Source organism: Ceratina calcarata, unplaced genomic scaffold (assembly GCF_001652005.2).
Source record: "Ceratina calcarata isolate Rehan_Ccalc_2016 unplaced genomic scaffold, ASM165200v1 scaffold1, whole genome shotgun sequence".
Taxonomy (NCBI): Eukaryota; Metazoa; Arthropoda; class Insecta; order Hymenoptera; family Apidae; genus Ceratina; species Ceratina calcarata.
Window position 1 is genome coordinate 248,634 of NW_017130860.1, and position 14,255 is coordinate 262,888.

Sequence of the window (14,255 nt, forward strand, 5' to 3'; positions counted from 1 at the left end):
TTCTGTTCGTAGCTACACGTCTTATGTAAACTAGTGGCTCCATACAAGAATTAAAGTACATAAAAGTAGTTCTCTGTAGAAATTAAGAACACATCACCGAGGATAGCGAAAAAAATTTTATATGCAAATTGTAGGTATTAACGTCTTCTACAAGAAAGATTCTATGAATTTTTCTTCTAACTCGAGTATTTAGCAAGTTACATGTGATTATTTGGCATTTTATTGATGTTGACAAAATCCGACCATCCCAGCGTCGAAACGGCGAACTTTTGACAAAAAATTTCATTTTTTCTCAATAACTCCTAAACTGTTAGATCTACGGGAAAATTGCATCAGACCTTTCTTGTAGAGGGTGGCGAGATCTACAATTTCCATATAAAAATTTTTCGCTAGCATTAATAGTTTACGAGTTATTAACGAAAAACGAAAAAACAGTTTTTCGCAAATTACTCGTGAACTATTGAGGCTAGCGAGAAAATTTTACATGGAAATTGTAGATCTCGTCGTCCTCTACAAGAAAGGTTATATGCAATTTTCTCGTAAGTCTAACAGTTTAGGAGTTATTGGCAAAAAACGAAAATTTCGCAAAATCTGAAGGGGTACCCCTTGGAAAAATCCCGGAAAAATTGAAAAAAAATTTTTTGTCAAAATATCGAAGAATGCTTTAAGTAAAAGTTGTAGGTACTGCTATTACTTGTAAAAAAGGTCATATACACTTTTTTTCTGTCTCGAATACTTCAGGACAATCAATTATTACATTCACCGTCAATTATTCCTTAATGAATGGAATTAGACGGACTTTGCATAAGACCTTTCTTGTAGCTGACATTTACAGTTACAACTTTCGTCGGAAGCATTTTTCGCTAGGATGAGCAAGAATTGTTTGCAACAAACATTTTTCTTGATTGCTCTTCGACAAAACATTTCAAAGACAAAGTAGGGTAGTGGTTTGCTATTTCTTACTTCGGTGGCAATTTGTTCTTGAGGGCATACAAAATTGGAGAATTTTTCGTGCGACACGAAGTCCTATGAGACTGTCACTCCTTAGCATTCTTCTTGGTGTGCCAACTTCTTGGTACTCCGCGCGCAAGCGACGCGCATACAAAGATCTCACCGAACAGTAGGCAATTGGCCAACTATCGTATAGCAGTACTGTAGCTGCCGCTGTGTAGAAGAATTCCGGTGAACTGGTGATAAACAGATGACAACGTCGTGCTAAGTATAGTAACGTCCCAACTTCCAACCGAGCAACATAACACTTGATTTAATTGGCAAAACAATAGTGACTGTCAAGTTCAAGATAAATTACTCGTAAGAAACACGTTAAAGAAGCTAGTAGAATGTTGCGACTACTAAAAAAAGTTAAATTAACGCGATATTTATCCACTGCGGCCAGACCAGAACCCGAAAGGAATCCATCGGTCCTTTATACAGGAGTAAGTATTTAATAATACGTATCAATTTTAATTATAGTCACGGTGCCTAACGAATAAGGTTAGTAGTGATGTCCTGTACTTGATCATTATTTATTGTTTGATAGTCTTTTAATCCTCAGCTCCGTAAAGATGATCACAGAAGTAAATCATTTATTATATCGAAAAAGTAGAAGTTCACAATTCTTTTACTATATAAAATCGCAGAATTTACTTATCTTAAAATAGCCGAAAAAATCGAGTGGTAAGATATCGCGGATTACAAAGCTATCAACGCAACCTCTCCGCTATTTTTTATCTCGTTTAAAGATAATGTATATTAAAAATATACATTATCATATGTAATTCATCTGTTTTATTAGCAATTTTTACATAAGATTCACAGTTATGTAAACGATACGAAATTAAAATCTTTGTTCGATACTCTTTTGTCATAGTCGAAAGAAATTCGAAAACAGAAAAAGACAAGTAGATGTGAGTAGGAGAACAAATAATGAACAACGGGACACGCAAATGTTTACGTTCGAATTCAAAGTCGTAGCTTACGCGACTAGTATTATTATTCTTATTATAGATATTTATCGACAACGAATGGCATCGATCGAAAACAGGGAAAACGTTTCCTACGATAAATCCTACGACCGGCGAAACGATCGCGGAAATACAAGAAGGCGATGCCGCGGATATAGATGTAGCCGTAAACGCTGCCAATAAAGCCTTCAAATTAGGCTCGCCATGGAGAACCATGGATGCTTCCAAGCGCGGTGCGCTCTTACACAGATTAGCCGATTTGATGGAACGTGATCGCGCTTATATCGCGGTAAGAACATTTTTCGTTTTAACGCGTAAGTATGCGTTCGAAACAGAATTTGAGAAGTTGAGCTATTCCAGTCTCTCGAGACACTGGATAATGGAAAACCTTATTCGGCGGCGTACGAGTTCGACATACCCTCGAGTATAGCAACGTTGAGATATTACGCCGGGTGGGCTGATAAGAATCACGGAAAGGTGATTCCCATGGATGGAAATTTTCTAGCGTACACTCGTCATGAACCGGTCGGCGTTTGCGGCCAAATTATCCCATGGAATTTTCCTGTACTGATGATGGCTTGGAAATTGGCTCCAGCTCTGGCTACGGGTATCTTATCCATTTTGTTGACGATACGTATTCCTGTATATCGTACATACTCGCGCTATTTGTATTTTACGCGTTTCCAGGGAACGTTATTGTATTGAAGCCTGCGGAGCAGACGCCTTTGACAGCTTTATACATGGCGCAATTGACCAAAGATGCTGGTTTTCCCAATGGCGTGGTCAACGTCGTTCCCGGCTTTGGTTCAGCCGGAGCTGCGCTCGTTAACCACAACTTGGTCGATAAAATAGCTTTTACCGGTTCGACCGAAGTTGGAAAACTGGTGCAACAGGGTGCTGCTTTGAGTAACTTGAAGAGAACCACGTTGGAACTCGGTGGAAAATCTCCCAACATTATTTTAGGAGACGCCGATCTCGACCATGCCGTGGAAACAGCACATTTCGGGTTGTTTTTCAACATGGTACGTTTCTTGGATGATTTTCATTAGACTATTCGCTAATACTGACCGTTCCCTCATCAGGGTCAGTGCTGCTGCGCCGGGTCTAGGACTTTCGTACAGGATAATATTTACGACGAGTTCGTAGAACGAAGCGCCGCACGTGCTAAGTGCAGAGTCGTCGGTGATCCGTTCGACTCGAACGTAGAACAAGGTCCTCAGGTATACGAACAATCGCTTGGCCGTCGTTACTGCCGACCGCACTGATCCCCGTTTTCCAATTCAAACAGGTTGATGAAGAACAACAGAATAAAATCATTTCCATGATCGAAACGGGCAAGCAGCAGGGAGCGAAGTTAGTTTCCGGTGGTACAAAAGTCGGCGATAGGGGATACTTCGTCGCGCCAACGGTATTCGCCGATGTCACGGATCACATGACCATAGCGAAAGAAGAGGTATGATACACGTGTAGATGCGGTAAAGAAATTCATAACCACGTATTATGGTGTTGTTCACAGATCTTTGGACCGGTTCAACAAATCCTCAAGTTCACCAGTTTGAACGAAGTTATCACACGGGCAAACGGCACCGATTTCGGATTAGCGGCGGCGGTGTTCTCGAAAGACATCGACAAAGTAAACTACATCGTGCAGGGTCTCAGAGCTGGTACTGTATGGTACGTATCGTACACGTAGTTGGGCGATTTTTGAGAAACCAATCTGGTACCGTTCTTACGATATTTGTTGCAGGGTTAACACGTACAACATGCTGACGCCTCAGGTACCGTTCGGTGGTTATAAGATGTCGGGACATGGTAGAGAACTTGGAGAGTATGGACTCCAAGCGTACACCGAAGTCAAAAGCGTTATTGTCAAAGTAAACCAAAAGAACAGTTAGATAAACTATCTTTACTATTACTTTTTTATACTATTAAGAAGTCGCGAGAGAAAGAGCAGAAACATTGTAATACCAATATATTTTTATATAATTTACATGATACCATCTCACGAAACGTGATCTTACGATTAGAATTACAGGAACTAGCTACATTCGTCATAAATGATATTGTACAAATTACAAAAATATGATTAAAGAATAATTTACCCGTCGTCAATGTTGGATATTGTCTACGCTGTATAGAACAATTTCTTTGATCTTAATCGCTGCAGTCTTGAACAAAGGAGTGACTAAAATACGCGCACACACGCATACGTAAACCGGACATTGGCAATTCGTAACAATGAAGGTACGTGTTTTTTCTCAAGTGTATTCGCACACGTGACCGCAGCCCGTGGGACACTGTCGGTTACAACTGAACCATTCGTTCATGTGAACGACGTGACCACCGTGCGTACATCCTTGGCACCACACGTAAAGTCCTCTAACGACCTAATAAAGAAAGAGCAATGAAAGGTGCGGGCTAATAAAATGTGCGATGACGGCACGAGTTAAACCGAACGTTTAAACTTCGCCGAACTTACTTGATGGCAAACTGAACAAAGCGCGTGATGAGATGAATGGCATCTGTCGCAGAACCATGCCGCCCTTTGCAACGGTTTCGAACAAGTCAAACAGCATGCATGTATCGTGGTCGATTGTTGATTCAGTTGCGATATGGATGGGATCCAAACCGATTGTATTATCTGTCAACCCGTGTCGAGTTAATTCGGATTAGACATTAATATTTAACATATTAATCACTTTCGATAACGAACCTGTGTGGCCACGTTCCACAGTTTAAACCTCGCCAACATGTCCAGATACTCCATTATCCAATGTTCTTGAATGGCGATTTCGATGTTCAAGTTTTTTCGTTTCTCCCCTAACGCGATAAGAATAGACGCCGAGGTCTGTATATCTCTGAGAGCGGCATGATGCCTCAAAGCTTCTTCGATCAAGTGCGTAGGATCCCAAAACTGTGGCTTCGGGATATTCGTAACTATCAATTGACTCGGTTGATCTTCGATCATCAACGACGCGCAGTCCTCGTTGATATCTGGCGGCTGATTCGGAAATTGTTCAGGTGGCGGAGATCTGTCTTTTATCTCGTGTCGCAGAGGAAACGCTTCTTTGGACAGCGTCCAGTCGTTATCGTTATTTATCAGGTTTCGCATGTAACTGGAAGTGTACTCCACCATTATCGGTTCGAATTCGCTCTCTCCGAACAAAAAGTCTCCCTTCGATGGTCCCTTGTGGTCGACGAATGCTCTCTTGTAACTAAACCAATTCCATGTATAGATATACCGAGTACATTACAGTGACAGCGGTATGAGTTACATTGAACGGTACCTAGGTAGCATCGATCCTATGGAATGTTGATTTTCCGGTGTCTCGTCCGTCTCTGTCTCGTCGTCACCTCCGCTGGTCGCCCCCGTTGCTTCTCCTTGCAAAGATTTCACATCGTTTTCGTGTACTTAAACAGAGTAACGTAAAAAGTTTACGGGCATATTCCTTTATCAGATCGATACACGTACACATTTTTACCTGCGCTCGGTTGATCCATAGTAGGCCCTATTGTGATCTGCGCTAAGTTCAACGTGTTCACTATGTCCTCTTTCGAAGCGGTTGGTGGAGTTTTCAATATAGATCCCATAGGGTTCGCGTACAATGTTTTTATTATATTCCATACTGTACTGATCTGATTAAAGTCAATGTTTCTACGTTAATATCATTTTCGTGTACGCAAGTAGTAATATGAAACGATTGCGTACATCATTTCTACCAGCGTTTCTGGCAATGGTAGCATTATGATCGCAAACGTCGTTCAGTCTTCCAGAGAGCAAATAACCTTCCGCACAAACTCGGAACCACTTTGGCTCTCGTGGCATATTAATCGCGAATCTGTGCATAACGCTGGATGCCATGCAAAATGTATCGTTCGTCGCTGGTGTTTTCCTACAAAAACATACGCGATTCGTTTCTCGCTCCGATTCCATCGTTTTTTCGATATCGGCGGCGGCGGAGGCGGCGGCTCACAAGCGCGGATGGATTCTATTTCATTTACCTCATTATATTAGTCAACTGTTTCATCGTAGTCGTAACGTTGACGTTCACTTTGCAAGCATACGCGATATCTCCTTTCGGATTCAGGGCGATACCCTGCGGATTCGCTTTGCTTGCAGGTCTGGTAGCGTCTTTGAACACGTGATGATATAATGTACAATCCTGTAAAAGAAATGATTCATCTATGCTTTTTCGCAAAGTAGACAATAATCTAATCTATGTATTGTAATTTTGTTATTACTCTGCTGGTTGATAAAAACGATTGCGGATTGCCCCTCCATGCGACACCCGTTGGGACATCTCTGTGCTCATTAAAACTCGCGAAAGGTATGTAAGGTCTTCGAATGTCCCATACGTTTATGCTGCAGTCCACCACAAGTGCACAACTGGATATATGGTACTTCCGTTGAGGCCTCCACTTTATACGGCCTACAGACGCTATGGTGTGTATAACGTAATCGCAACTAGGTTTACCTACCAAGTCCCAAACCTGATTGGAACATTTTCATTTGAAATATCTATTCGCACCGAGCGTAGACCGTACACAGTTTATTTCTATTATTTATGTTGTCCTGATATTGGGCAAAGTCATCGAACCCCCTTCCTTTCCCCTCTTAAATCCTGATTTACCTTAATGGTTTTATCCCTAGAAGCAGTTGCCAGCCAAGTGGTCTCGGGATGCCAATCGCAGGCAAATATCGGACCACTGTGAGCAGTGAAATGTTGGAAGTATCTATCCGGTTTACGTAAATCCCATTGCTGCACATGGCCATTTTCAGAAACTGCGGCAAAAGTATGTGGCGAATGAGGACAGAATTGTACATCACGTACCGATTCCGTATTACTGAAAGTAACGACACTGTTCGCATTCTCGTACATATTATTTCAATATCTACCGATTCGATCGTTTTTACCTGTAAAACGTTTGAGTAGCTTCTTTTATCCTCAAGTCAAAACATTTCATAGTACCATCTTGAGAACCCGATATCAACCACATAGGCTCCGTCATATGAAAACTTACTTTATTCACGGTTCTTTTATGATCCATAAAAACATGTTCCTGTTTCGATCTAGATGATTTATTTAAATTCCATACTACCACTGCACCATTGGTAGCAGCAGTTGCCAGTATGTGATCTAAGAAATATAAAAATTAGATACAGCTGGTTTTCGGTCTCTCTTTATCTTAAATGTATTCAAGAACAAGTGGTCACAATAATCGTTCTTTAAAAAAGATTACCATCTATCAGATTCCATGCTACGTCATTGCACGAAAAGTTTAAGTTCAAGTTTTTCCCAACGCGTAGATTACAAGTTTCTTCGAATCTATCCTCCAACAACGTAAATATCTTAAAGACTGTAACATCAAATCAATGATTTGAATTTCCCATGGATCAATCCTCGTAAAGTAAGCTTGAACAATTACCATTACGTCCAGCTATAACGACTTGACTGTTATCTTTGTTGAGCGCCAAAGCGTTTGCTGGACCTTCTTGCGTGATGCAGACAGTTTTCGAAATCATGATAATACTCCTTTACAGATTATTTTCAAGCGTGTGTAACGTTTAACGACTTGACACGTAGCAACTTATAATTATGTATTATAAAGTGATTTTCCTGTATGAAACCATTCGTAAAACAGTTTCATGCATACTCACATAAAACAAGCATACGCTCGGAAGCATATTTGTACTAATAATATTGATATAACTTCTTTTTAATACATTCCTATTCCAGTATGACTTTCACGTCACAGCATAATTCGACAGATCTAAAATAATCAATTACACAACTGTCGAAATTCTATAATAATGTAAATTCATTATTCCTGTTATACTGTGCTGCATGCAAGTACCTGTTATTGCAGTTTTTAATGATTTTAATAACCACACGTCTGTTTATTTCGCACAAAATATTTGATGTCCCGATACGCATACTATACTAACTCCTTGGAGAGTCAGAGTTCCTACTATACTCAGGTATTACGAATCCGAAGTTAGTTCCCAAAGACGTGCTAGCTCGATAGATCGTAAGAACCGCTTGGCCAGCAGCAAGTGCAAAGTGACTAAACTCAGAGCGCAGAGCTGTTGTGAACAATGGCGATGTTTCGACGAAAGTGACGTTCTGACGGACAAATGTGTTTTTACACTTTAACGTTACAATCTTTTTGTAGATATTAATTACGCTCGTTAGCCGCTAGATCGGCGGGTGTCCGTGTTTAGAATGGCTTTGAACGCGAACGCGTTGTCCAGTGACATAAGCCGAAGAAATCCACAAGATGAGTACGAACTCATTCAGAGGATAGGCAGTGGGACTTACGGGGATGTTTACAAGGTTCGCGAGATTTCGGTTTTCCTCCCTCGGTTGCTTCCAAAGTCGTAGTGCTCGCGTAATACTCGATTTTTCTTATTTTGTTCGCAGGCCAAAAGGCTTTCCATGAACGACCTCGCCGCGATTAAGGTTATCAAACTGGAACCAGGTATGCTCCTTCGCTTTTCTTTCGAACCATTCGCGTGCTTCAATTTATGTACGATTAACTTTGTGTACCTGAATACGCGAGTAAAATACTTTTTAATTCGATACACCTTTCATTTCCCGTCGCTCGACGAATACCTATTCTATGCAAATACGATTTCGTTTGAAATTTTATTCCGTCGTCTTTTATTGTGAACCGTAATCAAATTATACGAACAATGAACATTCGTATAATACGTATATTTCGTTTAAATGTTATAGGGGATGATTTTGCAATAATTCAACAAGAAATTTTAATGATGAAAGATTGTAGACACCCTAACATTATTGCCTATTATGGAAGTTACTTGAGAAGGGATAAATTGTGGATTTGTATGGAATATTGCGGAGGTGGTTCCCTACAGGACATATATCACAGTATGTTTATTAACTTTCAGTATTCAAAGAAAGAATATTTTTCATAGAAATGCTACTTAAGATACACTGTAGAAACTGTGACATGACAACGCGGTTTTCTGTGATGATGTTGCAGTAACTGGACCATTAACAGAAATACAAATAGCATACATGTGCAGAGAGACTCTGTTAGGATTGGCTTACTTGCATAGCATGGGCAAGATGCATCGTGATATCAAAGGTGCCAATATTTTACTGACAGAAGCGGGCGACGTGAAATTAGCTGACTTTGGCGTATCGGCGCAAATTACCGCGACGATTAATAAAAGAAAGAGTTTTATCGGCACTCCGTATTGGATGGCACCAGAGGTATCACTAGTCGTCGATTTATTTCGACGGGGATTACTCGGAAAGTTAGATTGGACGTTCTATCGTTTACAGGTCGCGGCCGTCGAAAGGAAGGGTGGTTACAATCAACTATGTGATATTTGGGCGTGCGGAATCACCGCGATAGAGTTAGCGGAATTGCAGCCACCTATGTTCGATCTGCATCCGATGCGAGCGCTTTTTCTCATGTCAAAATCCGGTTTCAAGCCGCCCACGTTAAAGGATCGCGACAAATGGAGTCCAACGTTTCACAATTTCGTGAAAGTCGCCCTAACGAAAAATCCTAAAAAAAGACCGACGGCCGAGAAGTTGTTGCAGGTCAGTTCGTGTAATGGATCCTGCGGCAAGCAGGATACTTACATACGCATATTATTTTCAACGAGAAATTCTGTTTCAGCATGCATTTTTTCAAGGGGAAATGAGCAAACGTTTAGCCCTGGAATTGTTGCAAAAGGTATCGAATCCTAGTCATATGTTCACCGATCTGGAAGCGGACGAGGACGGGGCGGTGCCCAACGTTCCGCAGAGGATAGCGTCGCGACACACCGCGAGACCGAGACCAAAAAGTCCTATACCGCAATTGGATAGCGACGGTACATATCCATATATTAATTGACCGTTGATAAACGATGTTTTTATTCTATAACTTACTTTCGCGTTACAGACCAAATTAATCTCGATGGAACGTTACAAAGAGACGCGATTTCTCCGTCTGTGGACGGTAATCCGTCATGGGATATCATGGACATTATGAACAACGTGAAGGTAATTCATTTTTGTAAGCGTCTTTCTTATAATTTCGATGACAATTTATGAAACGGTTTTTTATGTTGGGATTGTTAGGCTGTTCGTAACTGTGACGTCCATCCGGATTGCGGTATAGGATCTGCGTTCGAGGACGTGCAGGAAAAGTAAGTACATACGTCGAATTTTTTAAACCGATACATCGTAAGATATTGGGTCGGGATGCTTACAGATCCTTCCACTAATATGGTAATTGTTGTTTTGCTTCGAATCTCTTCTTTTCTTGATACGATAGACAACGCCTAACGTTTGAAAAGTTTAGTCGGACTCTCCGAGCTATAGGAAGCGAAACAGCAATTCGTTCTAATAAGTATCGACCTGCATATGGCACGTCCGCTTCCGCTTTGCATAAATTATCTCGGTCATTAACGAGAGGAACGGCGAGAACGGAATTTCCTAACAACTTAAGTTATTTCTAAGAAACGTGGATTCAATTGTCTTTTTTTTTATTCCGTAAAGGAATTTATAGCAGCTACTTTATTTAGACGAAGTCGTCGATGCCTTGCGTAATGTTTCTATACCATCGTGTAATATTTTTCTTAGAAATGATACAGTTTGTTTTTGTATCAGTACCATTGGCGCGAACGTTACGACTGATAGTAGAGAGTCGCGTCGAAGCAAAACGGGCACAGAGATATTTCATATGAGTTTAAGGTAACGAAACGTCGCTGATAGTTGGTGTGAGAACGTACGATGGTTGTCCAAAAAACATTTAACATCCCAAACGGGTATATTAATAAAAGTACAAACGAGATGGAATTACCCTTTTTTAATTAAGAGTTGTATTCTGAGGTTTTCAGTAGATACGATTGCATGCCATTTTAATTACATCGATAGAGAATATGACTAAACATTTGAAGCATGAAGAGATCTAGCGATCCAGCTTTTATCGTAGTCATTACGATTAATTTTTTTTATGTTTCTAATCATTGATTTAGTCGAGCGATAGAACATTTTGCATGACAATTGTTATAAGTTAATATGAATATTGCATGATCGAAACGAAGGCTTAAAAAAAGACTGTTGACGCGTTCGCTACTTCCGTCGCGTAAGTATTATCGCCACGTTCAGTTATTTTCATAAAAAATTATATTTGTTACTTAGAAGATACAAAAATTTATGCCCCGGACGTGGAATATATTTTCAGCACAGTAATATTGAATCGTAATCTTGAATCAATACGATACTTTAATAATAGTTCATCCCTACGTCGCGTTTGATCCTTTTCACTGCTCATTTTTAATTCTCGTAGCTTTAATTTCTCTGATCAGTTTGTAATTTTAATAATTTCTCCCAACAGGAGTCTATTGCAGTACATTGATGAGGAGTTGTTGCTAAGGTATTGGCAGGTAACCCTTTTCCCTTGCACCTTGCACCTTGCACAAATATTTCCTAACGCCTCGCATTTCGCATTATTTTTTAGTTTCTACCATAGCTTCTTACTAAACTGATTTTTTTCCACTATATCGTTTGCCATGAGATATTTTGCATTCCATCCGAAGCGTTCAATTTGATTAAAGCAATTTTTTATCCTTGCCACCGATCAGTCCCCATTTACTCCGTAATGCCCATTACAGATATTAACACTTAAGAACGTGTTTGTAAGTAAGTAGAATTATTTCCAACTTCGTACGATTTCGATAGACGTTTTAATATTCGTTCGAATGCATGCTACCCTCTTTGAGTAGAAGTCGTTTGTCAGTCTCTGGACGATGTTGGTGGTGGAAGTTTGTGTATTCGTATAGTGTATTTAAAGATTACGGTTTTTAATGCATCACGTCCAAACTCTATTTTTAAGTCATCAGCTGTGTTGAGAATACGTGAAATTGTGTCTCTAAGCTTGCCCATTCAATAAATCCTCGAAGAAACAAAAGGATGGAAGTTATTGAAACGTCACCCCTTGATTGAAATGTTAAAACGTTATCCCTTAGCAATATGTAAAGGTAGCTGGGTACGATCCAACATATTTTTTACGCCCCCCCCCCCCCCCCCGAAAAGTAAATGGTACTATGTTGTATAAGTATGGAAGATTGAATCCGTGACAAAATTGGAAGGGTGAATGGGAAAATAATACGTAATCGTTTTATAGTATATGATTGTAGTTTCATGTGTGCAGGGGGAATGCAATGTCGATGGTTGGTGGGCATTGCGATCAGCTATATTCCCTGCAGTAAGTAAACGAAAAGAAATATAACAGTAGGTTGTTTCGTCTTTTGGTTGTAGATACAGTTCCATTATTTTCGTTACTTTCGGTTCGAAGTAACTGTCTTCCTCTCTCGTTCCTCGTCTTACGATCCTCTGTGGATATTAAAGTGTAACTTGTGCAGGGTAATCAATTGAAAAAACAGTAAATCCGATTTTCTGAAGAAATCGTACAGTTATCCCTGAACCTTGACTCGTCGTTGATAATTAATTTGTACGATCCTTGCTTAAATATTTCTTTATTTCCGAGCACCACTCGCAGACACCCTATAGACACTCTCGAAAGCTTACAATAATGATAAAAGTCTTTTATAATTTTATACACGCTCACTTAATCTATTACGGCTCTTCCACGCCCCTAACATTTTGTTTTATTTCTTCTTTTTTTTAATTGTGTAAACGATATTACAAATCTTTCAGTTCTTACCTAATTAGTATTATAATTAATACGTACTTTTCGATTATTATTTTATTATTTTTGTAATTGACTAACACTAGTAGCACTTTTTGCAAAAGAACAATTATCCGGATCGATGTAATATTTCCTAACGCTTGCCTGTCTATTTATTATTTTGCAGAGCTACCCTTCCTCTCGGGGAATCGTCAAACGAATGTGAAGTGCATTGCCCGTACTATAATATGTCAGGTAATTTTCTTTCGATCTACTTTATCGAACTATCGTTCTGCACAAAATCTTGTACATATTAACTATTCGTTGGTAGCCTGCAGACACTTCTAAAAGAATCGTATTTTGATAAGTAAAAGTCCCGGGACGATATTTAACGAATCGAAGAAAGCGAGTTAACTCTAGTTAGAGATGGAACGTAGTCTAGAAATAGTATTAATATTAAGCGATAAAATTGTGGAGGGTATCGAGAAGGCGGTAGTATAAAAAGTAGGTTCGGTGCTTAGGATCGCAAGCAAGTCCCAGGCGACACAGCTCTGTGGACGAGTTGTACGGTCTGGTGAGCAGTTCTCAGTCCTTGGCCACTGTCAATGGACAACGTCAACGATCTCTCTCTGACAGTGGCCCCAGAGACGAGTCCCCTCGATCCAATGGTAGGAGCACGCTAATTAAAATCGTTCTTTATGCTCTTTCTTTTGAACTCCTCTCTCGGAAATAAGATGAAAAATCCCTTCGTCCTTCCTAATTTTTCAATTTTAAACTAACTATTACCGTTGCACGAAAGCATGCTCGTAAAATATCTTTTTTTTTCTCTCGGATTGCGAACGTAAAGTCTGGCTTGATAACAAACAGTTCATTTAATCGAGCGAATTTCTCTTAGGGCAAAGCGAGGGGCCAGGGGACGGTGATAGGGAAAGTATGAGCCCGGACTTGTTATCCGACACTCCTCCCGTCCCACCGCGAAGGAGGGACAGAAAACGTCACACACCGCCCAGACCCATCAGTAATGGACTGCCACCGACACCCAAAGTTCACATGGGTGCATGTTTCTCAAAAGTAAGTTCGACCTCGGTCTTGCGGAAAAATCGATACGACTTCTCAAATTAAATAAATAATTGCCATTAGGTATTCAATGGATGCCCGTTAAGAATACACTGTACCGCGAGTTGGATCCATCCGGACACGAGGGATCAGCATTTGTTAATCGCCGCGGAAGAGGGTATATACAACTTGAACTTGAACGAACTTCACGAGACCGCGATAGACCAATTATATCCGAGACGTACCATCTGGATGTACGTCATCAAAGATGTTCTTATGTCTTTATCTGGTAAGGCGACGGAGATTCCTTTTTATTCCTAGACGCTTTCATACTTCGATTATAATTACAGCGCGTGTAACTCTTATCGGGATTTCAGGGAAAACTCCTCAACTGTATAGACACGATTTATTGGCGATGCAGAGCAAACAGACTCATAGGTTCTCGCTGCACATGAACAAAATACCTGAGAGATTGGTACCTAGAAAGTTCGCCCTGACTACTAAAGTACCGGACACGAAGGGTTGCACCAAGTGCTGCGTCGGACGGAACCCGTATAACGGGTAATTATATAATTTTTA

General features: G+C 40.3%; 3 protein-coding genes across 13 annotated transcripts in view; 2 read left to right on the top strand and 1 right to left on the bottom strand.

Annotated features, from left to right (window-relative positions):
- The first annotated feature begins 1,340 nt into the window (after positions 1-1,340).
- Aldh (Aldehyde dehydrogenase) lies at positions 1,341-4,071 on the top strand. The gene is made up of 8 exons (XM_018031869.2): positions 1,341-1,436; positions 2,008-2,253; positions 2,325-2,571; positions 2,652-2,986; positions 3,047-3,184; positions 3,253-3,417; positions 3,481-3,638; positions 3,712-4,071. The coding sequence occupies exons 1-8, from the start codon at positions 1,341-1,343 to the stop codon at positions 3,857-3,859; spliced, it is 1,533 nt and encodes a 510-aa protein (XP_017887358.1). The 3' UTR covers positions 3,860-4,071.
- Positions 3,922-7,926, bottom strand: Wdr24 (WD repeat domain 24). Its single transcript, XM_018031741.2, has 13 exons — positions 7,821-7,926; positions 7,392-7,736; positions 7,206-7,322; positions 6,880-7,102; positions 6,596-6,809; positions 6,207-6,455; positions 5,967-6,127; positions 5,674-5,857; positions 5,447-5,600; positions 5,252-5,375; positions 4,678-5,179; positions 4,444-4,605; positions 3,922-4,351 (listed from the first exon to the last, which is right to left on the bottom strand). The coding sequence occupies exons 2-13, from the start codon at positions 7,486-7,488 to the stop codon at positions 4,223-4,225; spliced, it is 2,316 nt and encodes a 771-aa protein (XP_017887230.1). The 5' UTR covers positions 7,489-7,736; positions 7,821-7,926; the 3' UTR covers positions 3,922-4,222.
- A 121-nt stretch (positions 7,927-8,047) lies between these two features.
- Positions 8,048-14,255, top strand: part of hppy (MAP4K3-like protein hppy) — a 49,617-nt gene continuing 43,409 nt past the window's right edge. For 2 of the 11 annotated variants that reach the window (XR_003389540.1, XM_018028172.2), the window contains exons 1-16: positions 8,049-8,299; positions 8,387-8,444; positions 8,702-8,857; positions 8,973-9,205; positions 9,278-9,541; positions 9,621-9,816; positions 9,888-9,988; positions 10,067-10,134; positions 10,598-10,681; positions 11,328-11,366; positions 12,144-12,197; positions 12,808-12,875; positions 13,142-13,288; positions 13,516-13,691; positions 13,761-13,965; positions 14,054-14,237. Coding sequence is in view for 10 of the 11 variants with exons in the window: in XM_018028172.2 (XP_017883661.1) it covers positions 8,189-8,299; positions 8,387-8,444; positions 8,702-8,857; positions 8,973-9,205; positions 9,278-9,541; positions 9,621-9,816; positions 9,888-9,988; positions 10,067-10,134; positions 10,598-10,681; positions 11,328-11,366; positions 12,144-12,197; positions 12,808-12,875; positions 13,142-13,288; positions 13,516-13,691; positions 13,761-13,965; positions 14,054-14,237 (2,144 nt within the window). In the remaining variant the exon portion in view is untranslated. Of the gene's footprint in view, positions 8,300-8,386; positions 8,445-8,701; positions 8,858-8,972; positions 9,206-9,277; positions 9,542-9,620; positions 9,817-9,887; positions 9,989-10,066; positions 10,135-10,597; positions 10,682-11,327; positions 11,367-12,143; positions 12,198-12,807; positions 12,876-13,141; positions 13,289-13,515; positions 13,692-13,760; positions 13,966-14,053; positions 14,238-14,255 lie in introns of all 11 variants that reach the window. The other 9 variants (XM_018028653.2, XM_018028336.2, XM_018028255.2 and 6 more) reach the window with 9 other exon arrangements.

What these genes read in the sequence shown, in the direction of transcription:
- Wdr24 (XM_018031741.2), bottom strand. Translation starts at nt 7,488, where the DNA reads ATGATTTCGAAAACTGTCTGCATCACGCAAGAAGGTCCAGCAAACGCT. An exon ending in GAAACGCTGGTAGAAATGAT is followed by an intron (nt 5,601 to 5,673) that starts GTACGCAATCGT and finishes GACTTTAATCAG; the next exon opens with ATCAGTACAGTATGGAATAT. An exon ending in TGTGGAACGTGGCCACACAG is followed by an intron (nt 4,606 to 4,677) that starts GTTCGTTATCGA and finishes ACGGGTTGACAG; the next exon opens with ATAATACAATCGGTTTGGAT.
- Aldh (XM_018031869.2), top strand. Translation starts at nt 1,341, where the DNA reads ATGTTGCGACTACTAAAAAAAGTTAAATTAACGCGATATTTATCCACT. An exon ending in GGCTCCAGCTCTGGCTACGG is followed by an intron (nt 2,572 to 2,651) that starts GTATCTTATCCA and finishes ACGCGTTTCCAG; the next exon opens with GGAACGTTATTGTATTGAAG. An exon ending in CTCAGAGCTGGTACTGTATG is followed by an intron (nt 3,639 to 3,711) that starts GTACGTATCGTA and finishes TATTTGTTGCAG; the next exon opens with GGTTAACACGTACAACATGC.